This window comes from Mustela erminea, chromosome 12, assembly GCF_009829155.1.
Source record: "Mustela erminea isolate mMusErm1 chromosome 12, mMusErm1.Pri, whole genome shotgun sequence".
Taxonomy (NCBI): Eukaryota; Metazoa; Chordata; class Mammalia; order Carnivora; family Mustelidae; genus Mustela; species Mustela erminea.
This window is the reverse complement of record NC_045625.1, coordinates 3,326,976-3,354,770: the sequence shown is the minus strand read 5'-3', so window position 1 is coordinate 3,354,770 and position 27,795 is coordinate 3,326,976. Positions and strand designations below refer to the sequence as shown.

The 27,795-nt window shown below is 56.9% G+C and overlaps 1 protein-coding gene across 6 annotated transcripts; it reads right to left on the bottom strand.

Annotated features, from left to right (window-relative positions):
* Positions 1-24,640, bottom strand: ABO (ABO, alpha 1-3-N-acetylgalactosaminyltransferase and alpha 1-3-galactosyltransferase). 6 transcript variants are annotated; one of them, XM_032307303.1, is made up of 9 exons: positions 24,556-24,640; positions 22,663-22,861; positions 15,327-15,399; positions 11,713-11,763; positions 10,954-10,995; positions 10,494-10,541; positions 9,624-9,659; positions 8,455-8,583; positions 1-2,022 (listed from the first exon to the last, which is right to left on the bottom strand). In XM_032307303.1, the coding sequence occupies exons 2-9, from the start codon at positions 22,673-22,675 to the stop codon at positions 1,335-1,337; spliced, it is 1,080 nt and encodes a 359-aa protein (XP_032163194.1). In that variant the 5' UTR covers positions 22,676-22,861; positions 24,556-24,640; the 3' UTR covers positions 1-1,334. The 6 variants fall into 6 exon arrangements, with proteins under 6 accessions (XP_032163194.1, XP_032163195.1, XP_032163196.1 ...); XM_032307304.1 differs by lacking the exon at positions 22,663-22,861 and having other exon boundaries at positions 10,954-10,991; positions 11,713-13,710; XM_032307305.1 differs by lacking the exon at positions 24,556-24,640 and having other exon boundaries at positions 10,954-10,991; positions 11,713-13,710; positions 22,663-22,682.
* Between the last annotated feature and the right edge of the window lie 3,155 nt (positions 24,641-27,795).

The window sequence follows — 27,795 nt, the reverse complement described above, 5'->3', positions numbered from 1 at the left end:
TGAAGCGTCTGACTCTTTATTTCAGCTCAGGTCCTAATTTCAGGGTCGTGAGATGGAGCTCCCAGCCGGCCTCCACACCGGGCATGAAGCCTGTTTAAGATTCTCTCCCACTGACCCACCCCCGCCTCTCACTTGCATGCTCTCTCTCTCTCTCTCTCTCTCTCTTTCTCTCTCAAAAACATAAATAAATTAAATAAATAAAAACTCCAGCAGGCTCCTTTCTGCAATTTGACAAAAGATTTAAAAGTGACATGGAAATGCAACAGCCGAGAGCCATCAAAGTACTTGTGAGGAAACAGGCGGGAGGGCGTGCGGCCCGGACGGAGGCTGGACTACGGGCCTCCAGGAACTAAGAGGGGGGTTATGGCCACAAGCCCAGACCCACAGACAGACCCAGGCCCATGGGGACAGACGACACTTGGAGGCCGATGATATTGCAAGTCAGGGAAAAGACCTTTCCCATAAGTTTCCAAATAGGTTTTCAATCAGTGGTGCTCAGATGATGGTTATCCAGAGACAGGAAAATTAAATCAAATCCTGACATTAAAAGCACACACAAGTCAGTGTCAGTAGATTAAAGACCTAAGTGTGAGGCAAAAACATAAAACTTCTGGACACTATCTTCTAACAGAAGACACTATCTTCATGATTTTGAAGCAGGAAAGGAGTTCTTAAATTCATCCATGTTAAAAGAGTTGTAGTAGCAACATAAAAACCAGAAGAAGAGATTCTTAGCTCGTGTCTGAGAAAAGTACTAACACCTTAAGCAATAACAAACTCCCACAAATCCGTAAGAAACAGAAAAACAACCCAAAGCCACCAGCTACCGATACACACAAACCAAACCCAGAAGCGTGCTTTCAGGCTGGGCCTCACCCATTGTCTGGGAACAGGGTCCACCAGGCTTTGAGGGGTCATGTTTCGAGAGTCTCTGGGCATCAGGCACTGTGTGGGTATTGGCGTGTACAAAGAAGAGATCCTCACCTCTGCCCTCAGGAGCCCACATTGTGAGGACCAAGACCAATGGGAAATGGAGGCAGAAGGGCAGGGCTCGGCCAGGAGGAGACGCTCTGGGCTTCACAGAGACGCAGCGAGGAGCCGCGCATCTCAGTGGTAGGAGGAAGAGTCGATCAAAGAAGGCTTCCCGGGGAGGGCGACCTTGCAGGCACCTTGAAGGACAGCCCGGTTTATACTGAGGAGGAAGGGGGAGCCTCCCGGGGAAAAGGACTCCGAGACCCAGGCGCTCAGGACAGCACCACATCCCCGGTGCCTTCCCAGGGGAAGCCCTGCTAAGGCGGCCGCCTTGTCGGGAGACATCCCGGGCCCCGGGCTCCTCAGTGCCGGATTTCGGCGTGATTCTTGGGCACCGCCACGTAGCGCAGTCTCTTGAGGAAAGGCGGCCTCTGCAGCATCTGTTCGTCCCACAGGTACTCCGGGGACAGCACCTTGGTGGGCTTGTGGTAGAGAAGGTACCTGTTCAGGTGGCTCTCGTCATGCCACACGGCCTCAATCCCATTGGCCTGATCGACCACCATCGCCTGGTGACAGGCCGAGGTCAGCCGGAGAACCTCGGCCACTGACCCCCCAAAAAAGCCTCCTGCGTAGTAGAAGTCACCCTCGTCTCTGGGAATGTAGGCCTGGGACTGCGGCCGGCGCTCGTAGGTGAAGGACTCGCGGGCCGCCCTGAAGAAGCTGGGGAGCAGGGTGCCGAAGAGGGGAGACAGGATCTCCACGCCCACCTGGTCGCTGAACTTCATGTCCACGTCCATGCACACCAGGTAGTCCACCTCGCGGAGGAAGCGCTGCTGCGAGAAATTGCTGATCATCTCCATGCGGTGCATGGACACCTCCTGCCAGCGCGCGTAGTTCCGGACCTTGAGGACCACCAGCTGCCTCCCTCCGGCGAGGGGCACGTTGGGCACATCGGCTGGCCGGTCGGTGAAGACGTAGTAGGTGACCCTGTGTCCCACCATGAAGTACCTCTCCGCCGTCTGCAGGAACAGCTCCAGGAAGACCACGTACCTAAGAGCAACGACAGCACCGCAGAAAGAGACGGTGGGCATCACACAGACCAAACAGCCACCGAAGAACAGGCGAGCGTGAGCAGCTTATGGCACCACAGCCGCACCTCGAGGGCACCCTGCTCAGTGAAATCAGCTGGTGGCGCCGTTCAGGTGCTTCCTGATCGCACTCGCACGGGCATCTAGAATGGGCAGATTCATAGAAACAGGCAGCAGGAGGCGGGTGCCAGAGGCTGGAGGCGGGGACACAGGGAGCCAGAGTGTAAGGGTACAGAGCTTCATTCTTCCCAGAGGAAAATGCTTGTGAAGGTGGGCGGCCCACGGCGGCACAACCATGCGAATCGAGTGTCAGCTGTAGAGTAAGAGGAGGCACGCAGGTCCCTTCCTATTGAACACGTAGCCTCAACCATAAGGTATTTTCTTAATCCATGAGATTGGCAAAAATTCAAAGGATGGGTAACATCTAATGACCAGTCTCTCCCGACTAAGGATCCACCAATGGCTTCTTCTCCTTAAAAAAGAAAATGCGAATCAAGATCCTACAGTGGTCTACCAGACCATACAAGGTCTGCCCCTGACCTCGGCTCCTTCCGCACTCGCCTCCCTCTTGCTATCGGGGCAGGCGTCTCTTGCGCCTGGCACAGGCCGGGCCTGCTTCTCTGAGCCCTGGCACTTCCTGCTCCCTCCGGCTGTCCTGCAGTGCTCACCCCCGCCGCACCTTGCACCCTCTGACTGGTGCCCGGAACCGTCCGTGCCCCATAGCTCCTCCTGCTGGCAGCAGCACAGGTGCAAGCTAACGGGAAAACGCGGTGGGCTGTGCACCTGACCCGTACATTTTTCCAGGTGGAAATCAGAACTCAATAAAAAGGAGCAAATAAGTCCACAAAGAAATGTGCAAACAAACCTCTCTCCACCCCCGACCCAGCCTGACCTGTCTTAGAACCCAAATGACCATGCAACATATTTTGTATTTGTGTTTTATTTGTTCTTCTGTCTTTTCCCACTAGACTACAGCTCCTTGAAAACAGGGCCTTGACCTGTGTGGGTAACTGCCTTATCCCTACAGTCCACATACAGTAAGTTTGCAGGAAAGACCTTTATAACAGATGAGAAAGTGGCTACTTCGCTGTGTGGTTGAGGGCAGGGGAAGGCAGGTATTCTCGTATGCCACTAATGAAAATACCAATTTTTATAATCCTTTCAGAGGGCATACGAGAAAATATATCAACACTTTAAAGGTTTATTTATTTATTGAGAAAGAGTTCGTGGGGGTGGGGAGGAGCAGACTCTGAGCACAGAGCCCAACGTGGGGCTTGATCCCACAACGCTAGGTCATGACCCGAGCCAAAATCGAGAGGTGGACGCCCTACTGACTGAGAGCCACCAATATACCAAAGCTTTAAATGTGCCCATTCTCCCCCAGATTCACTTCCAGGACTCCTCTCCACAGATCGGCTCATATGTCGGAACAAAGACCCAAGTATAAAGGTTTACAGGCGACTCACATCACAAAATTCTGTGGCGCATGCAGAGTGGTCAGAACCTCCCTAGATGGTGGATGGGGATATAAAATAGTACAACCAATATGCGAAAATATTGGGAATGCTTTACAATACTATACGTGATTTTGACCTAGGACTGAGCAATTCCACTCCTGGATGTTCGATCAAGGAAAACTATAATGTACGTCCACAAAAGATCTGTCCGACTATCCATATTTATTCATAATGTCCAAAACCTGGAAACGGGGTGTCGGGCAAAAGAAAAATAGGTTAACCAACTACAGTACACCCACATGATGGATGGAGTGCTGCGCAACAAAACAGAGCTGCTGATTCATGCAAAACAGCGGTAAATCCCCAAGGGATGATTCTGAGTGAGGAAAGACAACACTGAACAGTATGTACTTTACAATTCCATCTTAAAGAGTGGGGGAAAAAGTCAAAACACTCATGCGGGGGAGGTAGGAGGGGGAGGCATTGGCTGGGAAGGGGCACGAGGGAACTTTATGAGGGCTGGTGGGAATGGCGTATGAGTAGAAAGGATTCTGGTTACACAACTATATGCATTTGCCAAAACTCAGCAAACCTTTGTATATACAATTTACCTGGAAAGAAGGAAAGCCATCAACGCATCTCGAGTTCTAGTTGATGATCACTGCTGATGTCCCAGATTTACCTTCCGTGTATATCAAAAGCAGTAAGAACTGACAGGTGGACAGAAGGGTGACAGGTGGGCAGATGAGCGATCATGCCAGCATAATAAAATGTTCCTCGCAAAGCTTACAGATTTATGGGAAACCATGAAAAGAAAGAGTGTATGCAATATGGGAATCCCAAAAGGAGAAAAGAATGAGAAAGGGACAGAAAATACATTTAAAGCAATAATGGCTGAAAACTTCCCAAATGAGCCAGGGACATCCAGATTCATGAGGCTCAAAGGACCCCAAAAAATCTGAACCTGAAAGGAATTAGAGAGAGATACATTAGAATTAAATTGCCAGAAGTCAAAGACAAGGAGGGCGCCTGGCTGGCTCAGTGGGAAGGCCGTGAGGCTCTTGATCTTGGGGTCGTGAGTTCGAGCCCCACATTGGGAATAGCCATTACTAAAAAAATGAATAAACCTTCAAAAGTCAAAGACAAGGAGAAAAATGTCAAAGTAGCCAGAGAAAAACAAGTCACCACGTATAAGGTAACCCTTCTCTGAAGACTACGGGAAGCTTTCTCAACAAAACACTGCAGGCCAGGAGAGAGGGAGAAGACGTATTCAGAATACTGGGCACCTGGGTGGCTCAGTCGGTTGGGTGTCTGACTCTTGATTTCAACTCAGGTCGTGATCTCAGGGCTGTGGGATCAAGCCCCTGGTCAGGAGCCTGCTTAAGATTTTCTCCCTCTGCCCCCCCTTCCCACTCCCATGCTCTCTCCTTCTCCAAAAAACAAAAACAAAAGTAAAAATATTGAAAGAATCCTACCCCAGCAAAGCTGCTTTTCAGAAGCAGAGAGATAAAGCCTTTCCCAAAAAAAGCTGAGGGGGTCCGTCAGCCCCAGCCACGCCTTACAAGAAATGTCCCAGGGCATCCCACTCTTCCAGCAGAAAGAAACCGGTTCCAGTGACTTCCTATGAGCCTACTGGTGCATGTAGACAACTCACTGGTAACGGTAAGCGTCAGTCAAAGGAAGACGCCCTAGTGTCACGGCAGTGCATACGTCACTTGCAACTCTAGCTTGAAAGTTTAAAAAAAAAACACATAAAAACGAATCGTAACCACAATAATTTTTTCACGGAAACACCATATTTAAAAATGCACAAATGCAGCATCAATCACTAAACACGCGAGGGAGAGAGGATGAAAAACAGAGTTTATGGAGCCTATGGAAGTCAGGTTGTTATCAGCTGGTTATTGGGAGAAGATATTTTATGTAACCCGACAACCACAGCAGGAAAGCCGGTAACAGACACACAAAAGATTATGGTGAGGGTGTCAAATCTAAAGAGAAACGAGCAACAAAGGTCCACAGGTAGAAAACCGTGAGCAAACCAGTGAAATTAAGTCTTTCCCTCTCGATGATTACTTTAGACGTTTTTAAATGTAAAAGGATTCTGCAATCAAGAGACACTGAGTGGTAAATGGAGATATATATATATATATATATTTTTTTTTTTTTCCCCAAAGATCCAACGATATTCTGCCTGGAAGAGACTCACTCTAGCTTTAGACACACAGAGCAAGAGCAAAAAAAACCCAAAAAAGCTATTTCAAGCCAACAGTGTCTCCAAAACGGGGGGTAGCTATCCTGACATCAAAGTGGGCTTCGAACTAAAAATGATCAAACAAGACAAAGAATGTTATGATATGATGATAAGTGCTCGATCCCGGACGGAGAAATGACAACTGTAAACTCTTTTTTTTTTTTTTTTAAAGACTTTATTTATTTATTTGTCATAGAGAGAGAAGTGAGAGCAAGCACAGGCAGACAGAGTGGCAGGCAGAGGCAGAGGGAGAAGCAGGCTCCCCGCCAAGCAAGGAGCCCAACGTGGGACTCGATCTCAGGACGCCGGGATCATGACCTGAGCCGAAGGCAGCCACTCAACCAACTGAGCCACCCAGGCATCCCGACAACTGTAAACTCTTACGCACCCGACATGGGCGCACCCAAACCCATAAGGTAAATACTCACAAAACTAGAAGAGAAATAAGCAGCAATACCGTATTGATTGGGGACTTTAGTAACCCCACTCCCAAGCACGGACAGATCATCCAGACAGAGACGCGGTGAGGAAACAGCGTCTTTGAACAATGCTGCAGACCCAGCGGATCTCCCGCACACACACAGAATGTTCTATCCAACAGCAGCAGAACACACGTTCTTCTCAAGGGCACATGGGACACTTTCTGGGTAGACCATATGTTGGGCCACGAAACAGATGTTAGCAAACTCAAGAAGTTGAAATCAGACCAAAGAAAATGTTCAAATGTCCATGAGGTCCCTGAAAATGCTCAACGTCACTCCTCCCCAGAGAAATCCTGTTCAAAACCACAACAAGATGTCACCTCACACCTGTTGAAAGGCGAGTGTCTGCAAGACAGGAGATAACACGTGTTGGTGAGCACGTGGGAGAAAGGGAACCCGCGTGCTCCGTTGGGAGGGAAGGCAAACCTGTGTGGCCACCGTGGGAGGCAGTAGGGAAGCTCCTCCACAGTTACAGAGAGAAGGGCCCTGGGGCGTCCGGGGGCTCAGTTGGTTCCGAGTTGGACTCTTGGTTTGGGCTCAGGTCCTGCTCTCAGGGTGGTGAGACTGAGCCCGCATCGGGGTGTCCGTCGGGCCCTGTGCTGAGCCAGGATCCTGCTTGGGTTTCTCGTTAGCTCTGACTCTCCTCTGCTCACAATCTTTGTCTCTCTCAAATAAATAAAATCTTTTTTTAAAAAGATTTTATTTATTTATTTGACAGATGGAGATCACAAGTAGGCAGAGAGACAGATAGAGAGAGGAGGAAGCAGGTTTGATCCCAGGACCCCGGGATCATGACCTGAGCTGAAGGCTTAACCCACTGAGCCACCCAGGCACCCCAAATAAAATCTTTAAAAAAAAAAAAAAAAAGAACTGCCCGAGGATCCAACAATCCCACTTCTGGAGGCATAGAGGTAGGTGACAGAGACAGGGATCGGGACAGAAGATCAAAGCCGTATCTCCAAGCGATGACTTCTCTCCCACGTGTGCTGCGTCATCGTTTACAAGAGCCAATACACGGAAAGTACCGAAGTGCCCATCAGCAGCTGACCGGACACACAAGGCGTGTGCGCATGACATGCGTCACTCCACCACGATAAAGAAAACAGCCCTGCCATGTGCAGCAACAGGCTTGAAACCTGAGGCCACCAGGCTCTATGACGTGGGTCAGACAGACGGACGAACACCGTACGATCTCACCCGCACGTGGAACCTAAGAAAACCTGACCCACGGCAACAGAGAACAGGCGAGCGGCTAACCAGAGGCAGGACAGCAGGACTGGGAAGTGGTGGAGGGGCTGCACCGTAGAATCTTCCAGACGGAAGGCGGGTAAGTTCTAGGAACGAGACACGCAGCGGCGACGGCAGCTAACGTGCTGTGCCCACGCCCGTCAAATCACCGTGCCGTTCGTTCACTCTGCACCTGCTCGAAGTGACGTGTCCGTTATAGGCCAATGACACTAGGGAGAGTGAGGGGAGAGAGGAGAGAACGTCGGGGTGTCGGCGGCCGGACGTGCACACGCTCCCGGGACACTTCCTGCAACTCGGCCGCACAGTTAGATGTCTCGTGCCGCGGTGTTGTTTGTCACAGCGCCGCGAGGGCCTCTGCGAAGCAGCCCGAGCCGGGCAGGGCACCCGGGCTGGGGAGCGGGCTGCCCACCAAAGGAACGAGGATCGTCCCCTGGCGTCCGAGGGCAAAGGCGCCCGAGCAGCGGCGCGTGAGGGTGAAGATGTGCTTCGTGAGACACGAGGCGGTTTGCAGAGCAAACCAGCCATCCCGAAGCCCTGCCTGCAGCCTGGAGGGCTCGGATCCAGCTCGCCCCCCCTCCCCCGTAAACCCTCTGAGGCCAACTAGGAGACGAAGCCTCAGGCGGCGTGTCTGGGATGGGGGTGGGGCGACAGAGCAGCTGCTGAGGGGCTGGGGGGGCTCGGCTCCCGGCCCGGCGGCTGGCCCCCGCGGGCAGTCAGTGGAGGCTACTCACCCTCAAAGGCCCGCGCTCTGAGCTCTGGGGCAGGGGACTCTCGGGTGTGCGGCTGCTAATTCAAGCAGGGGTGTGCCTAGCGGCCCCTGCAAGTCCCACGGAGTTCACCTGCACCCCAAGCCACCCCTGCCTCCCTGCCCCCCAAGAGCATCTCATCCTGGAAAAGAGCGACACCTGGTGACACGCGCCCCTCTTCAGCACGGCTGCCCAGACCTTCCTTACTTTTTGATGGCGAACACGGTCAGCCCGATGGTGGTGTTTCTGAACTGCGCATCCAGCACGGTAGAGTCGAAGACCCCGTCCCAGACGATGGGAGCAAACCAGGGGGTCATGACCAGCACGTCCGCCCTCCTGGGGGAAGAGAGCCGCACGGGTTAGAGCCGGGCGTGGACAAGCGCGGCGGAAGGGCAGGGTTTGTCCAGAGGGTCACCGTGTGGGAGCAGCAGAACGAGAAGCAACAGGACCCCAACCTGCAGCCCTGAGCCATGACACTCCCGCCCCTCACTGCCCTTGCTTGGAGTGTGTCCTGTGCACCCACCGGGGGCCGGGTCCCACGGGACACTCCTGCTGGGAGGCTGCCGCCCTGATTCTGGGGAGGAGCTGCATCTCCGTGAGGCAAGAACTAAGCCCCTTCCCCAGCAGACGGCAGAGTTTACATCCTGGAGGAGGTTTTAAATCTGGGGGTGCCGAGTGCTTCAAACCCAGCATGTTCCCCCCACAGCCCATCTCTCTCCAGAGCGGTCACGTGTCACGTGCTCGTGGCCTCACGGGGCTGGTGGCTCCAGAATGTCCGGGAGAGGCGGGTGCCGCTTCCAGAAGGGCAGCGTGCGTCTCCAGCTCTCCCGGCAGGGAGGAACCGCAGCGGGGCTGGATCCCGCCTGCCTCTCCCCAGCTGCGGGGCCTCAGCACGTACCTTCACCTCTCTGAGCCTCAGTTTCCCTGCTTGTATGGCGAGGGCTGACCAGGGAGGCCTCTGGGTGACCTTCCTGTCTGAGGCCCCCGCGACGGGCTGCCGCGCTGTCTTGGGCAGAGCAAGCAGGGGGCGTGGGCGCCGGCTCCGGAGGCCTGGCTGTGGGGACTGGCCCGGAACTGTGGTCCCTGTGACACCGGCAGCCTCGGAAAGACCTCAGGGCCCAGCCTGCCCAGGCCCCTGTCCCCTGTCCCCATGAAGAAATAAGAGGACACGCATGGCTCCTGGGACCAAGGACGAGAGGTGCCTTCCCTGGCCCCGGACCCAGGATCCATGAACCCGGCCCCCGTGAGACAGTGCGAGGAGGGAAGGAAAGGCCAGGGGAGGCCGCGGCCCCGGAGAGGAGCCAGGGACCGGCGAGCCCGCGGCGTCGGTGACAGGGAACTGAGGGCCGGGCCACGGCAGGGACTCGCTCACTTACGTGGGCTTGAGGACCTGGGCCTTGGGGTAAGCCAGCCTGCGGAGGAGATGTACGTCAGGGACAAGGGACGGGCGCACCGAGACGCTGCGCGGAGCCCGTCAGTCTGTGCCCGCAGCTGCAGGGTGCCGGGCTCCCCGTCCAGCTGGCCCGCTCGGTGGCAGCCGGCATCCAGCCCCAGGCCCCCACCACCCCCTGCGGGCCCCCCTTCCTCCCCTCCTCCATCGGCCCCTGTTCACTCCCAGACCCCCATGGCGCTGCCCACCCAGCCATGAGGATGCTGCAGGCTTCCCAGGGACACAGGGATGAGGCTAAAGCCCCAGCAAAGGAAGGGGCCGCCCCTCACGGTCTGTGAGGACTGCTGAGGTTCTAGACCGCCGCACCTCCTCCTCTCCCTGGGCGCTCTAAGTTCTCACACGGGTCCGCCTCATTGCGGCTGAAGTCCCGGGTCCTGCTCTTACCTGCGGGCTGGGAGCATGAGGGCCGGCCCGGCCCACCCCATCCATCCCTACACTGCTGGCATCTACCTCACCGCCCTACCCAACACCCACCCACTGGCAGCCTCCTTGGTCCCCCAGACCCCGATGACCACAGCCTCCAGTTTTCCCCTGAGCTGAGTCCCCCACAAGTGCCACACCTGAGCTGGGGCGGCCACAAGGCCTGAGGTCAAGAAGAGACTCCCGTGACTCCCACCATGGAACGTCTCCCCCTGTTTTGCTTTGACCCTCATTCTCCTGCTCTGCCCGGGTCCCCTGTCCTTCCTTCCCTGTGAACCAGCCTTGGGAGGGGCAGACGGGCGACGGAGGGGAGAGAGGCTCCTGCTCCCTTACTTGGAAAGAGACCCAGAAACAGCTGAAAGAAGTGTCCCCCTACCTGGGTACCTCAGGGACTCTGCTGGTGTCCCGGTGGCAGTCACTTTCGCTGAGGGAAGAAAACAATACTCAGAGCCCAGGGCCAGGTCCCGGGAGAAACGCTGCCGAGCCAGACGGGCAGGACTCCTGCAGGGGCCCCCACGCGTGGCCCCTGCAGAGGAAAGCTCCCGTGTGAGGCAAAGCTTAGGCTGTGTGGCCAGGCGAGAAGAGTAGGCGTCCGCCACAGGACAGAGGGACCCTGGACACGCTGGCCTTGTCTGGGAGCTGGGGCGCAGCTCCGCCCAAGGGGCCTTCCCACCGGAGTGGGACAGCAGCCCAGGGAGAGCCCCTTCCTGCAGGGAGGAGGTGCGGAGACCAGAGGGTAGAAGCTGGGGTGCCCGGGGGGCCCCTGGAATCCCCAGGAACCTGGCAACAACCCCCAGGACCTCCCGACCCTGGGAGCCCAGCTCCCCGCCCCTCACCTGGATGGCTTCGGCTGTGGGACCGCAGGGTGGTCATCCTGGCTGCAGAGAGGAAAGGCGTCAGTTCACGAACAGCAGCGACCACCAACACCGTTCCTTAAGGGGGGGCACCCCGGGCGAAGGGGAGGAGTACACCCCTGCCCCCATCCCTGCGGACCCCAGCCAGCCCCGTGAGGCCGAGGGAGGCCCGTCTCGGCAAGTGGAGAGGGGCCATCCCTCAGCGGCGGCTCTCCCTCGGGGGGCCTGCTGCAGAGAGCCGTCGTGGCAGCTCGGCCCCAAGAGCCCCCGTCCATCCATCCTGCCTTCCCCGGACAGAGGGGGAGCGCTGGGGTGGGGACTTGGCTCTCTCGCGCTGCTGGCTGGGAGCACCAGCCAGGAGAAATCAGCTCCGAGAGGACAGCGGGGCCTCCCCTGCCTGGGCCCTTGTGGGGTCAGAGGGTGCCCCATCCCCGGTTGGCCCCACGGACACAGCTGGAGGGAGGCCGGAACCAGCGCACGCGCCGTCCCTCCTGGATTCCCGCGCATCGGCTGGGCCGCGAGTCAACTCCGTGATCGTGTCCGCTCCCACGGAGGTCGGAGCCCCGCCCTGTCCTTTGTCACGGTTTGAGAAGACGGTGGAGGGAGCAGCTGGGAGTCACCCTGGGAACCGAGGGCCTCTTTGGCTATAATTACCTCGAGTTTGATACATACGTGTATTTCTACTTCGGTTCTAGATCTTTCTAGAAGGAACCACCCTGACTCCAAAGACTCCGCCATTACCTTTGAGATGCTCCTCTCTGGCCCCATCCGGGAATCAGCCTGAAAACATTGCTGGCGGACAAACAAAGGCGAGAAGCTGAGTCTTCTCCGGGCCGGGCGCAGACCGGGCTGAGACTTGCACACACGTACTCTGAGCCTTTCGGCCTCTGGCTCCTGAGGGAATGGACGTGGGGCCCAAGCAGAGCCCTGCTGACCTCCCCCGCCCCCTGCCAGGCGACCGGGCCATTATAACCCTATCCTATCACCACAGTCACCCATAGCTTGGACGGGGACCCCGGCATCAGATTCACCTAGATGCGACCCCAGGCCCCGCACAGCCCTGAGCAGTGAGGAGGGCCTGGGTAGAAACCTCTCTTGCGAACCAGCCCCTGGGGCTCTGCAGGTGCTCTGAACTCGAGCCCCGCCTCCTCCGTTTTCTAACAACGCTGTCACATAGAGAGCGGAAGCCCAAGGGCAGGTCACCAGCTCCGTGGCTCACCAGCTGAGCGACAGGGCAGGGAGGAAATCTGGGGATGCAGCGGGGGTGTGCCATGTAGCGCTCGTAACCCCAGTCTTGGCGTGACTCGCTCTCCTGCCCTCCCCTCCCCTGCCCTGGCTTCCCCCACCCAAGCACAGCTGGTCCCTCCTCCAAGAAGTTTCTGTGCGTCCCTGTGAAGGGGCCTCCCCCTGCACTGTGGGTGGGATTTGGGTTAAGGTGCGAGGGCCTAACCTCGGCCCCTCCACATGGCCGCCTGGGGGGCAGGGACAGGGCCTGAACCGCCTTGGGGTCCCAGGTACCCAGGCTGGAGCCCCACAGGTGTGGAGGGAGAGAACATGTGAGCAAGACAGGGGTGACCGCTCAGAGGCAGCTGAGCTGATGATGGCCGCTGAAGACACCGCACGGGGAGAACAGGGGGTATCTATCCCCCGCGGCCTTGCCCACCTCGTGACCTCATCTGCTTTCGGACAGCAGCACCCACCGGTGCGGACAGACCGCTCGCTGGAGGTCCGCAGTCTCCTCAAACTCAAAGCGGGCAAAACAGAATTCCCGTCATGCCCCCTCCCCGACCGGACCCCCTGCAGGAACTACGTCCCCTGGTGACACCGCGCTCCAGCGGAACTGCAGAGGAAGGGGGGCTCCGATGGGCACAGACCAGACGGAAGAGGTCACGACCCCCCCCAGGAGCCTGGGGGCAGACCCCTGGGGAGTCAGAAAGGAGACCTGGCTCCGTCTGAGGCTCTGTCAGTGTGAGACTTTCTTCCTGTTGCCAAATTAGATGGTAATTTTCCCGTCGAAGAATTCTGTCCTAGGATTTATCCTGGTTCGCGTGAATTAAAAAAAAAAAAAAAAAAAAAAAAAGACGTCGAAAGATTTTAAAATCACTCTTTGCATATTGAGGTCATCTTTTAAAAATGTAAGTCTTCATTTGAAGAAAGAGCTCTTATTGTGAGCTCTTGAAAAGTGCCCTAAAGTATGTTATTTATATCCAGAAGGAAATAATCAGATGAATCTTTTGGTTTCTAAACTTTTACCAGTCTAAAAAAATTAACAAGGCAATGCAGGGTATGTCAAAATGAGGGGAAAAGAAGATAAAATGAAATGTAAACACGGAACAATGCAGAGGGAGAGGGAGCTAGACGACTAAGTCGAATGAACCCCGCATCTAGGTCAAGAATAGAGGCCGGACCCCTGACCCAGGTCCCAACCCAGAGCCATCGGGCCGCCGTTCTGGGCACCTGGCTGTCACATCCATTGTGAACAGCAAGGCCAGAGGGGGTGAGGGGTTCAGAGCTGGGTCACAGCAGGAAGCTGCAGGCCACAGGGACACGGGGCTCCAAATTCTTAAAGGCATGACCCGGGAGGCACCACGGGCTCTCTGCGCTCCCCGGGGTCCTTATGTTATGGGAAGAACAGGTTCTCGCAGTGAGAGGACGCGCTCCAAATCCAACTGCGGGACAGGCTGCTTCCCGAGGGCACGCCTCTCCTGCTGCATGAAGCTCCAGGCGGACCCGGCTCACCTGCGAGACAGGCCGTGGAGCCAGCTCAGCCCCCGTGACCCCAGCACGACACAGGCAAGCCCCGAGTGGGGGCCAGGGCCCCCGGGAGGACAGCACGGCAGCTCAGGAGGTCCCCCTGCAGCTGGGCAGCCCCCACATAGTGGGCAGAGACCCCCTGGAATGTCACGAGCCCAGTCTCTGTTCCACACGTAGCGGCTGCCCTTGTTGCTTAGGCCAGACTCGCTCTAGGAAGCCCCAGCAAGTCTCCAGCTCTGGCAGGTCAAGGGGTGTCTGCCACCCCGGCCAGGAGATTGCTCACATGACAACCTATCTCTGTCCACTCGCCCTGCCAGACCTGACGCTGTTCAGCACGGGGATCTGGCCACTCTCCGCCTTGGAACCTGGGTGTCACCGGAACCTCTGGGGCCTCGGTTTCTCGGGAGTAAAATGGGGACAATGATGCATGTCATCCTCTGGGTTGCCAGAGAAGGCACGAGAGCGTCCATCAGCGTTTTGCTCAGAGCCTCGCACAGAATGAAGGTCCGGCAGATGGAAGCTCCCTCGAACAGATAGATTCCTTTTCTTTTCTTTTTTGGAGAGAACATAGGCGTTGTGGGGAGGGGCAGAGGGAGAGGGAGAGATGCTCGAGCAGACTCCCCTGCTGAGCGCGGATCTCGACATGAGGCTCGATCTCACGATCCCAAGGTCACGACCTGAGCCAAAACCAAGAGTCGAACCCATAACCGTTGGAGCCGCTCAGGTGCCCCAGTAACCGATTTCTTTACGGAAGTCATCAGTGACGACGTGTAGAGCTCTGAAGCCGAAGCCTGAAACGCGAGCGCATGCTTGTGGTCTGAACTCCACCTGCCAACGTTCAGCATCCGCCGCAAATGGGGGCGGGGACAGTGTCACCTTGCGGGTAAGGACGGTGAACAGAAGAAGGATCCACCAGATCCTTGTTTTTCTAAGGGGATGCAAGTTACTAAGTTTGCTTTAAAACATAAAATTTACTGTTTCTTTTAAGCTAATAAAATGCGGTTTTAAAAAGAAAGTCTTGTCCGTCGTCCACAGAGGTACGTCAAGCGTCATGGGAGTTCCGTGCGCTGATGTTAGAAACGGGCGTTTCTAACAGGCTCTCCAGCTCGGCCGTCGAAGCCCTCCACACCCCTGGCTCCTACACGAGCCCGTAAGTCATCGGGGAGCCGAGCAGGGTGCCAGCTGCGAGCCGGTGCCCCGCCGAGTGGAGGGACCTGAGGCTGGGGCCCCACCACGCCCCCTCAGCTTCCTTCTCTGCCAAAGGAGAAGGACAGTGCTGGTCACGCCTTCTGCGGGGTCATTGCTGTGGGCCAACCCCCGCTGGTTTCGGGAACTACAGTCAAATACGCCATCATAAATCCCCACCTGGGGGCGCCTGGGTGGCTCAGTGGGTTAAGCCTCTGCCTTCAGCTCAGGTCATGATCTCAGGGTCCTGGGATCGAGTCCCGCATCGGGCTCTCTGCTCAGCGGGGAGCCTGCTTCCTCCTCTCTCTCTGCCTGCCTCTCTGCCTACTTGTGATCTGTGTCAAATAAATTTATTTAAAGAAATTAATAAATCCCCAGCTGCCATTGGGGTCCCAGCCCCCCTCCATCCCCGTTACCTGTAGAAGCCCAGGAGAGCGGCGAAGAGCAGGAGCCCGCACAGCCAGAGGTTGGCGCTCTTTCCCCAGGAGCCTGTGGAGGGAAAGCCTCAGTTACTCGGGGCTGGGTCACCTCAGTCACTTTGTTGAGGCCAAAACTGGCCAGGGATGGGCTCAGGATGGCTCCAGCTGGAAGCCCTCCTCTTTGGGATTCCCAGGGAAGGGGGGCTCATCTCTCCTGGAGGCACTGAGCTTTGCCCTGCAGCCCCCCAGCCCCTGCCCCGGTGCCCCTCCTTGCTGACAAGCCCCCAGGGAATGGGTCCCCTCTTAATGCTTTATTCTAAAGAGGGAGAGTGAACAAGCAAGAGCACAGGGGCTGGGGGGAGGGGCAGAGGGAGAAGCAGACTGTCCCCTGAGCAGGGAGCCCGGTGCGTCTCCATCCCAGAACCCCGGGACCATGACCTGGGCTGAAGCCAGAGGCTCAACTGACAGCCAGCCAGGGGCCCCGGGGCCACTCTTTATGCTCCAAACAGTGGGGGTGGGGGGAACGCAGCGTTAACTGACTGATGACAAGACACATGAGGTCGGACAGACAGGGTGCACCAACCCAGCAGCATCGAGGGCCTTCCAGACCCCACGGGCTTCTCCCAGCCCTGACGTGGTGGGAGCTCTCGCCAGAGTCCCACGCAGAACGCCCCGGCCAGAGAGCCCCCTGCAGCGAGACCCCTGCCGGAAAGACGCACGTCGGAGGGTAGCCACTGCATGCGTTGGTTAAATCTCAGCTGAGGGCAGTGGGTGTGGCAAGACCCACCACGGAGGAGCCTCCTCCTCCACGGCCCCCTACTGTTGGTCTCACAGCACCCAAGCCCCCGGTCCCAGCAGCCAGAGTCTCCTTGAGCACTAACGTGTCGGGGGTCCCAGGTCATGCGCTGAAAAATAAAACACTGTGACCACGGACAGCTGGGGGCAGCCTGGAAACCGTCACCAAAGAATTCCACTCGGTCCAAGACAGATGTGTCTGTCTCCTCTGAGCAGGAAAATGTGAAAACCCAGGGACGTATCCCAGTGGGGAATCTCAGAGACGTACGCACAAATAAGAGTAGGTTTCGTGGCCTTGGATGAGTCCAGGGTTTTAAAAATGTGACACCAAGGGGCGCCGGCTGGCTCTGTCGGTGGAGCGTGTGACTCCAGATCTTGGGGTCTTGGGTTCGAGCCCCACGAAGAGTGTGGAGATGACTTAAATAAATAAATAAATAAATGAGCTTTCAAAAAAAGAAAAATATAATACCCAAAGCAATACCCATAAGAGAAAAACGCATATGTGGGCCTGGATGAAAATTAACAAGCTCTGTGCTTTGAGTGACACAGTTAAGAAAATAAAAAGCCAAGCTGGGCCAGGAAAAAAACTATTGCCAAATCCCATATAGGGGAAATGAGGTTTATCTCAAAACTCAATTCCATGAAAACACACTCCACCCCTCTACGGTACACATCTCATGGGTACGTAAGTTCTGACCACGCGCTTCACTGAAGACGATATGCAGATGCCCTGAGCAGGTTTCACGGGGAGCATCCTGCGCCGGCAGGCACGAGGCACTGCATGTGCAGACCACAGTGACTTCCAACGACCTAACTCCTGGAATCAGACAAAGTGACCACACAGAACGCCGACGAAGATGTGGCCCAGCGAGTTCTCAGATGCTTGTGTGGGGACACACGCCGTGCAGCTGCTTTGAAGAACAGCTGGTCATTTCCCACGGTACAACCCTGTCACTGCAGGAGAAACAAAACCGTGTCCACGCAGAGATGTGCACGCACGTGTCCACCAGCAGCCTTATGGGTCAAAGCCCCAAACAGCAAACCACCCAGATGCCCATCACCTGAGGAGTGGGTCACCCAGTTGATCACCCCCTTGAGATGCGACCACAGGACAGCCAAAGGAAGGGACTGGGGATACGCCCCCCTCCGCGCGGAGGGATCGCAAGACAGGGACGCCGAGAGACGGGGGGATGAAACGAATAGTCACTGTCCAATTCCTTTTACGTCAGATTCTAGAAAATAGAAACTAGTGTGCAGGGATGGAAAGCCGACGGTTCCTTGGTACGGCAGGGGTGAGGCAGAGTTGGATGGATTGCGAAAGGGCAGGAGGGAGTGTCTGGGGGTCTGGTTATATCTTGATTTGGATAATGACTTCACGTATGTACGCAAATGTTAAAATTTATCTAACGGCACACTTTATGCGTTGTTTGTTGTAAGTCAATTAATCCAGGAGCTGGCTAAAAAAAAAAAAAAAAAAAAAGCCACAGTGAGGTAGCATCTCTCACCACTGAAAGGCGACAACATGAAAGCCCTGTCCCGGGCTCTCTGGGGGCTCCTGGGATCACGGCCTGCCTGCACCGGGGGTAGCTCTAGCCTTCTCCAGGCAGGAACAGGGCATAGGGATGCCACCCCTGAGGAGGAGAACATTGGTTCTTGAGGATACAAAACCCCCTTAGACATGAATGACTTCTGCCTCCCGAAGCTTACCTTAACCCAGCAAAATCTTACTCCTTAGTACTGCTCCTTTTAGGGACTTTATTTTTTTTTTTAAGTAGGCTCTGCACCCAACAGGACCCCAAGATCGAGAGTCCCAAGTTCCTCCCACCGAGCCAGGCAGGTGCCTCTCCCTCCTCAGGGGCGATTTAAATTCAATTTTGTCTTCCTCCTTACAGTGCCGTCACCCAGGAAGGGTGAGGCTTGGAGACGCCGCGGTAGGGCACGGAAGGAGGCCGGGCCGGTCTCCACAGGGAGGGACACCTGGCCGTGTGTGCCCAGAGCCAGACTCACTCCACATCTGACCCGGCGGACCCGGCGAACCCACCTGTGGGGCGCGACACTCCCGAGACCCCTGCCCACGTGAGAAGCGACTGCTGCTCGCCCCGGCTGTTTGCAGAGCGGAAGCAGGGAAGCGGCCGCTGTTCCTCGCGAGGGGCTGACTGAAGTCGCCAGCGGGCGGCCACCGAGGCGAGGCCGGGTGGCTCTAAGGAGGGGCGGGCGGCCTTGGCACAGGTGCGGTGGGGAGAATGCCAAGTCCAGAACGGCAGGAGCAGCACCAGCACGCTGCCTCTTGGGTGTTATTCATGCTCACCTGGAAAGCCCAGAGTGTGCACCGGCGTAGCCAGCAGTTAGCTACGGGGGGTGGGGGGGGAGACCCTGTCTGAGTTTGGCCCCGGATCTTTTTTAACAGTCCCAAACGAAGACAAATGAATATGACCCAGTGAAAATAAAAATTGGAAGCAAGTTTGGAAAAAAAAAATCGTGGGGACAAATTAAAAAACAAAAATAGTTTCGAACTCTACCCCAAAAACACTACACCCTTCACAACAGCAGCTCCTATGATCTAATCAGTAACAGCAGCTGGTGAATTGGGTTTTATTTTTAAGATTTTTACCTCTAAGTCATGTCTACACCTAAGGTAGGGCTTGAACCTACAGCCTGGGATCAAGAGCCTCATGTTCCACCCGCGGAGCCACCCAGGGGCCCCATGAGCTGTTTTCAAGGGCAAGTGCCACGGGGCGACCACCCACATTAAAGGCATTCCAGCTCCCCACGGTGAGAGCAACACAACGGAGACAGTCCTGAGAGGCCAGGTGTCCCCCGTCAGGTGTGCCCGGGGCACCGGCCGGCCAGCCCAGGTAAGGTGTGTGCCAGCAGGTGGCCGGGAGACCAGCCGTGATCAGAGCAGGGCCCGGATGGCCCAGCCACACGCCTGAGAAGCATTTGCTTTCCTCCTGACCTTCCCTCCCGGGGCCCTCCCCGTGCTCCCTCTCCCCGCAGAGGACAGCTTGAAACGTCATCCCCAGGCCCTCCGTCCCTCCTCCCAGTCTCCCTAACCAGCCTGTCACGCCAGCCACCCCCACGGGGACTCCTCTGTCTCTGGCTGGTTCCGCGCCACCTGCAGTCCTAACCCCGCACTCTCCCCTCTGCCCCCGGCCAACTCGACTCATCAACGCCATTGCACGCTGCTCCCTTGGTCTGCCCTCTGGACACACCTGTCCGGCCACCTCTGCCCCTCCTCCACGGGAGCACAGTTGTTGGAGGCTCCGTGCGTGGTCCCAGCCTTTCTTCTGTCCCCACCGTGCAACAGAGCAGTATCTGTCCCATCTGGGCTGCTGTCCCCCGCCCGCCATTCCCCAGCCTCCACCTGTCTGCGGACCTCAGACTTGGAGACCTAAGCATTCATGGGCGTTCCCCACAGAAGGCACCTCAGCCCTTTCACGGACAAACAGGCCTGTGGGTCCCCATCACCCCTGCCCCCCGTGGGGAGCGCTTCCTGTTTCAGGGCACCAGGACCCACGGAAAGCTCGGGGCCATCTTTCCACCTTGTTTCCTTCCACCCCAAACTCAGCGCAGCAGCGCACCGAGTCAGCCACACCTTCAGAGCGCAGGGGCAGCTGCTGGGGCGCGGCCAACGGCGGAGAAAGTGCGGCAAGCCCTCCACGATGGAGCACGGGATTACCTCACCATCCGGCAGTCCCACGGCCGGCTCTCTGCTACTTGCCCCCGGGGTCCTGCATGGTCTCCACCCTGCCCCGGGCACCAGTGCCGTGGGCTCTCACGCTTCTCTTGTCCCCTCTCTGGACAGTGCCAGCCCACAGTCGGAGGTCAACAGACGGCTGTGGGTGGCACCTCCAGCCCACACCTGGAACAGCCCAGCGGCCCATGGCTCAGAGCGGGGTCCGGGGCGTCCTGGCCCTTTCCAGCTGACTTTCTGCCTGCCCCTTCTGACACAGAGCAGGCCGGCCCAGGTGAACCTGAAGGCCCCGTCGGCTCACTGGTCAGGTAGGCCACACTCAGGGGGCTCTCCTGTGATCCCGGATGCAAGGCACACACGTCCCACACACTCCGGAAGAAAGGAGGGAGCGCTGAGGCGGCTGACCTGCTGGGGTATAGCGAGCCAGACGGGGAGAACACAAGGAGAGGCAGGAGGAGCGCAGGGGCGGGGGCAAGGTCAAGGGAAGGGACCGACAAAACCGCAGCAGCAGAAAGTACCTGGTGTCCAAGGACCTGGGGGTTGGGGTGGAACAGAGGCCCTCCCCAGAGGGACTGGAAGCCGGAACCCCGGGCCCCAGGGGGTGGCCTGCAGCACTTCGACCAGGTCAGGTCTGAGCAATCGGGGATAAACTGGGCGCCCCACCAGGTCCTGACTTTCAGACCAGAGTCCCCTCCTGTGAGGCTCTAAGGAGAGGTAGCCCTGGGCGAGGGACGGCAAGTCGGAGGCTGCCAGCCTTGTCTCCTTTGAGAAGCTCGGCATCAGAGCCAACGCCTACCCCTAGTGGACCCCACCAGGGTGTGACTGTCCCCAGAGCTGTGGTCCCCACCTTCCAGGGAACCAGGAAGCCCTTGGATTCTGCCCAGGGGCTCATGCCTTCCGGCCATGGGATTCGGCCGGCTCTAGGATGTGCCCTTCCCACCACCGACCGCCCACACCAGGTCTCTGCGTTGGTCATGAAGAGCAGACACACTCTAGAGCGAGGACGGAAGTAAACAGTGACGGCCCAGCACGTCCCCCCCAGCCAGCCCGGGAGAGGGTATCTTCAGGGAGCCTGGCTCCAGGCCCAGCCCCCGCCTGGCCACGTCTGGCTGCCTCCTATCCACAAAAGAATTCTGATGACTAAATATCAGGAAATTCAGTGGCTTTTGTCTCTGGTTTTCTCTTCTGGGAAGACATGTGCAGTCCTGCCCCGGCTGCACCGTGACTCCCGCAGGGGCCGGAGAAGCCCCATCCCACTCTGCGCCTCCTCCCAGGCTCTGGGGGGGCACCCACCCAGCCAGCCTGTCCCAGGAGGCTGGAGGGAACAGAGGGAGGACCCCAGGGCTCTGTCCTTGTCCCCCTGGATGTCTCTCCAAAGCCTCTTCCTCCTGCTCTCAGGGGAGAGGGCTGAGCAGAGCGTGGGGAGCCTTCCTAGAGGCCACCAGGATGTCCTCTCTCTCCTCGGGCCGAAGGAGGGGTGACTGCAGGGCCTGGGGTTCGACCCCAGCTGTGGGAGGCACCTGAGAGATCTGGTTATACAAGGCCCAGTCACTTCCATTAAGCTGGGCTTCGGACGGCTGTTCTGGAAGGTTCACTGAGACCACACTGTGTGCCAGGCCCCTGCAAAGGGCCACGGATGAGAGGCTGAATACAGAGCCAGGTCCTGGGCATTCACAGATGCCCACAAACAAAGGTCAGACCCTTGCCCTCCTGGTCACTGAGGAGAGGCAGCTGGGAACAGGGTGGCCCCGGGCAGAGCTCTGAGCAGGTGGACCTGGCGCTCTCCGTGCTGCCGTAAGAGTCCCTGAGGGGGCTCACTACTGTTCCCATCGGGTGGGGGACTTCAGATGCCCAGCCCTCCAGCAGGGCTGCCCCTTCTACGGCAGCAGGGGCTGGGCCCCAGGGCCTGCTGGTCCTGCTGAAAGGAACCAGAGCTGTTGATCTGACTTGAGTCCGGGGAACAGCAGAGGTGGCCGGGACAGAGGGCCAGGCAGGGACAGAGGGCCGAGAGCCAGAGAGAAGCCTCCCTACCTCAGCCAGAGAGGCAAAGGCCACCGTCGGGAAAGGGCAGCAGACCTCACCATCCTGGCCAGTTTGGAAGGGGAGGGGTCCGGGCCAGAAGGGGCCTTCCTCCTGGCTCTCCAGTCCCCTCCCCTCCAATGTTCCTTCCTTCCCTCCCCTCTGTCCTTAGAGGACAGCCTCACGAGGTGACCTTGGGCCAGTTCCTGGCCAGGTATCTGACATCGGGAGCCTGCCCGTACCTGCAGGAGACTCCTGTTCCCTCAGCCTACTTCCTCATTCCCCTCTCCCGGCCTCCTTCCCCCCACCCCACCCCAACCCCACCCAGCAGGTGCCCCCGCATCCCCACTCCAAGCCCTGGCTCTGTCTGCGATCTGAACTCTTGGGAGGGACTCTGGGCCCCCTCTCTCACGGGCAGGCTTCACCGCAGGAGGAGGTACCCTCCCGGCTACCTGCTTCACCCCTAGGACTCTGACAAATACAGAAAGGAGAGCCCAGGGGAGGGCTGGGCAGGACTCCTGGGCGGGGAGCTTTGCATGTCAAATCAACACATTTCCCCCAAGGGTCTGCCTCCAACCCCAACACTGCTCTTGCCACACTGTCTGTGATACTTCCCTGGGCACCACCGTCACCCCTGCCCAAGGGCACAGCCACTCCCAGGCACAGAAGCAAATGTAGCTCCCAGACCCTCCCTGCTCCCACTGCGGCCAGCTGTCCCCACCAAGGCCAGGTCTGGACTCCAGATCCTTGCCGCTGAGAAGATGGTCAGAGGCCCATGGAGGCAGCCTTCACCCCATGCTGGAGGCCTGGTTCCTCCCCCCTCACCTCTGGGGTCCATGGCTCCTCTGAGGACCCACGGGCCAGGTGCCCTGGAGGCGGAGGCTGGGGTCGGAGGTGGAGAGCTCCTAGGCAGAAGCTAAGCGCAGCTCAGACCTTAGGCTCAGATCCAGACCAACCCGAGGAACAAAGTCCCAGCTCCCTTCTGGGTGGGAGGAACCTCAGCAGGTTTCCGGTTTGCCCAGACCTGGCAGAGAGAGGCAGCTAGGTCAGTCCCATGACAAAAACCAGACTTTTCAGCTAGATGCCCATGGCTAGCTGCCCAGCTGGCACAGAGGTGGAAATAGCCCCCTATCTCCGATTACCGAAGGGCCCAGCTGGGGGGCTCCCCGCGCTCTCAGGGCTAAGGTGCCTATATTATGGACGCTCTGCACACACGTTCACAGCAGCAGGTTCTCAGGGGCTGACGGGTAGAAACAGCCCAAAAGCCCATCAACAAACAAATGAGACGCCGTCTGTCCACACAATGGAATATGATTCAGCCATAAAAAGGAATGAAGTCCTGCTACAGGGAAGGAATCGCAAAAAACCGGGCTCGGTGAGAGAAATGAGACGGAAGGTCCGCATTCTGTAGTCCCACTTCGGTGACGCGTCCGGAGGCGGTCACTCGTGGGGAGGAGCGCAGGCTGGTGGGTGCTGGGGTGGGAGGGAGGAGGGAGGGGGAGGGGCTGCTTAATGGGCTCGGGGTCTTTCTGGAGGTCACAAGAACGTCCTGCAGCAAGAGAAGGGTGGCAGCCACGCGACAGCGTCAACGCGCTCGAAGCCACGGAGTCAGGTGCTTTAAAACGTTCGGTTTTCTGTTATATGAATTCCATCCTAACAATTTTTATTAATTTTTTAAAGATTGTATATTAGAGAGAGCACAGGTGGGGGAGGGGCAGAGGCAGAGGGAGAAGCAGGCTCCCTGCTGAGCAGAGTGTGGCACCCCACGAAGGGACTCGCCCCAGGAGCCTGAGACCATCACCTGAGCCACAGGCAGACGCTTCACCAACCGATCCACGCAGCTACCCAGGCACCCCTTCCTAATAATATTTTTAAAAATCAGCTGTGTTGGGACGCCCGGGGCGCTCAGTCGGTTTAGCCACTGCCCTCGGCTCAGGTCATGATTCCATGGTCCTGGGAGTGAGCTCCTCATGGGACTCCATGCTTGGCGGGGAACCTGCTTCTCCCTCTGCCTGCTCTGCCTGCCACTCCCACGGCTTGTGCGCGCGCGCACTCTCTCTTTCTCTCTGACAGATAAATGAGTAAAATCTTTTTTAAAAAATCAGCTGTGTTGTATTTTCTACCGTTGGCTCCCAATGAAGCAAAATGATGTTGTGTTTCCCCTGCCAGCCCAGCCCCTGGTTGGGCTCCCCCGGCCCTGGGGGAGTGCTGGCCTCCGATGCATCAGGGGCCAAGGCAGAAGGCGGGTCCCCACTCCCACACCGAGTCTGAGAGGGCTGAACGTGCGACGGAGAGGCTGCGTGAGAACCAGCGGGGGCTGCTCACTGACACGGGCCTGGGCAGCCCGGCAAGGGCCCCCAGAGCTCCAGCCTGAGGTTGGGGTCTCAGAACCACCACGTGGTACCATGAGGCTGAAACAGTGGTCCAGACCAGGAGAAACAAAAGCGCACCTAAATGTCAACAACACAGACTGGGCCAAAGTCCCCAGTGCAGTGCCCGCAGGTGGGGCAGAGCCAGATCCAACAGGAACTAAGGTGGACCAGGGGTGATGCGGCCCATGCACAGCTGGCAAGGAGCCCTTCCCTGCGGTTACAACCGCTTAACAGCTCGTCCCATTACGGTTTCTTCCCTCAAAACCTTCTCCCCACGCTGCTGGCCTGAGAGACTTTACATTCACCCGGTTTTCTCGGGGAAGTTTTCTTCTGGTTGCGAGCTCACCTGCGTCACATCTTTATAAACTATGTTCCTTCCACACGTTACTAGTTCAAGCTGGCTCTGTGGTCCAAGTGGAACCTCCTTCCCTCTGATAAGGGACAGGACGGATTATCAGTGGGGACTGCTGTGTTTACTCTCTGCCCGTGACGTTCTTCCTGATTGCTTTGCTTTTTATAGCTTGGAAGGACAGCTCTCTTTTCTTTGTGCTCTTTGTTGGGCTCTTTCCTTGAGTCCCGATACTTTGGCATTTCTCTTTGCACCTACTGAATGCTTCCCCTTCTTTTATTTCCTTGTGTGTTTTGTCCCTGCCTCTCTGTGTCTTCATGGGTGAAATTGGAGGAGTGTGTAGTCTTTCTTATGCTGCTTCAGTTTTACTGCTGTGATGACCTACCTTTCTCCCATTCTGACCTTGTCTGACATATTTTAGAATTTTTTGTATTTTTTAATATTTTACTTATTCATTTGACACAGATCACAAGTAGGCAGAGAGGCAGGCAGAGAGAGAGGAGGGAAGCAGGCTCCCCGCTGAGCAGGGAGCCCCACACGGGGCTCGATCCCAGAATCCTGAGATCATGACCTGAACCAAAGGTAGAAGCTTAACCCACTGAGCCAACCAGATGCCCCTAGAATTATATTATTTTTAAGTGACTTCCACACCCAGTGTAGGGCTCGAACTCACAACCCTGAGATCAGGAGTCACATGTTCCACGCACTGAGCCAGCCGGGTGTCCCTTGCCTGATATTTTTTAATCCTTCTGTTGACTCACTATTGCCTCTACAAGGTCGTTTTTCTACTTTGGGCTTCCTTTAGAGAGGTGATTGGCTTTTGCGTGTTTTTTTTTTTTTTAATTCCTAAAGAAATATTTGAGAAAATTCACTGGCACATGTTCTTCAAGTGCACTTGTCCCTGGCTCTCTCCTTTGCACCGGGTGGTATTTCTACACAGATCTCACCCAAATTCCCACGTGGAAACTCATGACAGAGTAAGGTTCTTCCCCGCACAGGTATGTGCACGGGTCACGGAAGCAGGAGGAGATGTGATTATCTTTCAGAGCAACAGGATTTTCCTCATAACCGAGGGCTGGGTGTGTAGCTTCAGCTTTTACACCCCCGAGTCGGAGAGAACAGGAAGCTGTAGGGACAGTCTCGGAGCAATGTCGCTGTCACCCCACGCCCACAGAGGTGCTCCGGCCAGGTGGTTGAGTCTTTGTCCCCACGCCGCACTCCGCTTCCCAGGCCCAAACTCCCACACGGGCTCCAGCTGCCATGCTGCCCCTCATATTCCCGGAGCTGACACAGGCTTTGCATCTGCCTCTCGGAGCGGGGACTTACGGATCCTCCCAGAGAGCGACGACCAAGGACATCCGCTCCTCACTGCATTTTGCTCCCGTTCGTTTCCTGCTGGCTTCTGCGCCGTCAGCGGCTGTGTGGGTCGGGACGCCAATGCCTCCTACTTACAACAAGATCGTCTTGTTTTCTGCTTTTATTTTCCTCGCTGGCTTTGGTGCCTTCAGAAAGAAGAAATACCAGCTTCGTGCTGACTTCTTCAGGGTGGACGTGCCCTAATCTCTTAATCCCCTTACCGCTCAGCTCCACAGACTTGTCATCCACAGCTTGCCGCAGAGAGGCAAGCCTGATGTAGAAATGTGTGCCAAGGGCGCTGGCCGCCAGCCTCTGCTCAGGAGGCGTCAGCCTCTTCAAAGCAATCTGGCCCTCCCCCCGGGCCCTGAGCAGGTTGCATTTCTGTGCCCACTGGAAGTTGGGTGCAGCTGCGGGACTGGTTTGGGCCAGTGAAATGGGAGAACATGTGGCGCTTGCAGACAAAAGCTTTCAGATCCCACGTGGAGTCTGCCTGTTTTCTTAACTGATGAACTTTACCAGTTGAGCAGACCAGTTTCAGGTTCCCTGCAAAAGCGCGAGGAGCCGGCTTCCTCATCGCTACATCCATCTCGCCTTCCTATCTCTAGACCTGCAAGCGGAGTCGGACCCCAGCAGGCCCCGAGTACCCAATTACAAGGTCAAAACAGGAAGGTTGAACTCACTAAGGGAACAGAAACATTTGCTGCTTTATACTGGGAAAAAAAAAAAATCAGCGAAGTATGTGGGAACTGATCCTGGAAGTGCTTGGCCAGAAGGAGGGACGTAATCCCAGACTGGCTGGCGCGTGCGACCAAGGTCTGACGCGCTAGCTAGGGAACTAGGACGGATTCAGTGCTCGCCTCTGCTGCCCACACAAAGCCTGGAGTCCACTGAGGTCTGCACTAAGTGAAACTCCCAGACATCCCCTGGAACAGAAAGGGCAGATCCCCATGGAGAGGTAGATGCGGAGGAGCCTGGTCATGTCACCTGCTCACCCGCCCAACAGATGGTCGCGGGAGGATCAGGAAGACACACCTTTGCCACACGCAGAGCTCAGACCCTTGGAAAAGCAGCATGGTGGTTCCTCTCTGAAGCTGGAACGCTGCTATGAGACCATAACTGAGCTCCCAGGGCCAACGCGGGTGTCTGTCACGACCCAACAGCAGAGAACATGCAGCGAACTTTTAGTTCCACAGGCCACGTATGCAAGGTTCCCACGACTTCCTGCCAGACTAGAGCGGTGAGCTGGATGAGACGACCCACCGGGGTCTGCGGATCCTCGGTCCCCCATCCCCAGGTCTGGCCAACAGACGCCTCACTTGGGCTACCTGATTGGTTACAGCCCCTCTCTGAATTTCTGAACATGCATTAGTTCAAGTCCTGGGGCCCCAAATAGGAGGGACGGCCGGCTTCCTTCTTCCCAGCCTCACCCAAAGAACCAGTGCCAACGGGAGACTCCTGCTGACCTAAAAACCACCAGTACTTTGCCCCCAAAATGGCTTTATTCGGGAATAGCAGAGAACTATAATTTGGGACATGCAAGCTATAACAAAGCCACCGTGAAACCCAACAAAGAAAGGAGAGTTATTTTATGAGGATGCTAGAAGGGGCTGTCCTGACCCGAAGTCCCCTGGGTGGGAGCAGGACTTCAGGGCGAGGGCAGGTCCTCACCGGCTGAGCCGCTGGGCTGGTGGATTTCTCGTCGGAGATGCAATGTCCCTCCTTCCCTGTTGGGTCCGTCCTCGTGATTCCCTCTTGAGGTTCCATCTCCTGGGGTTTGGGACGACGGTTCTCCCTGGAACAGACTCTGGCCGGCACAGTGCCCAAGAGCTCCTCTTCCTCCCCTCCTGACTCCACTTCAGCGAGCTCTCCCCTTACTACTTG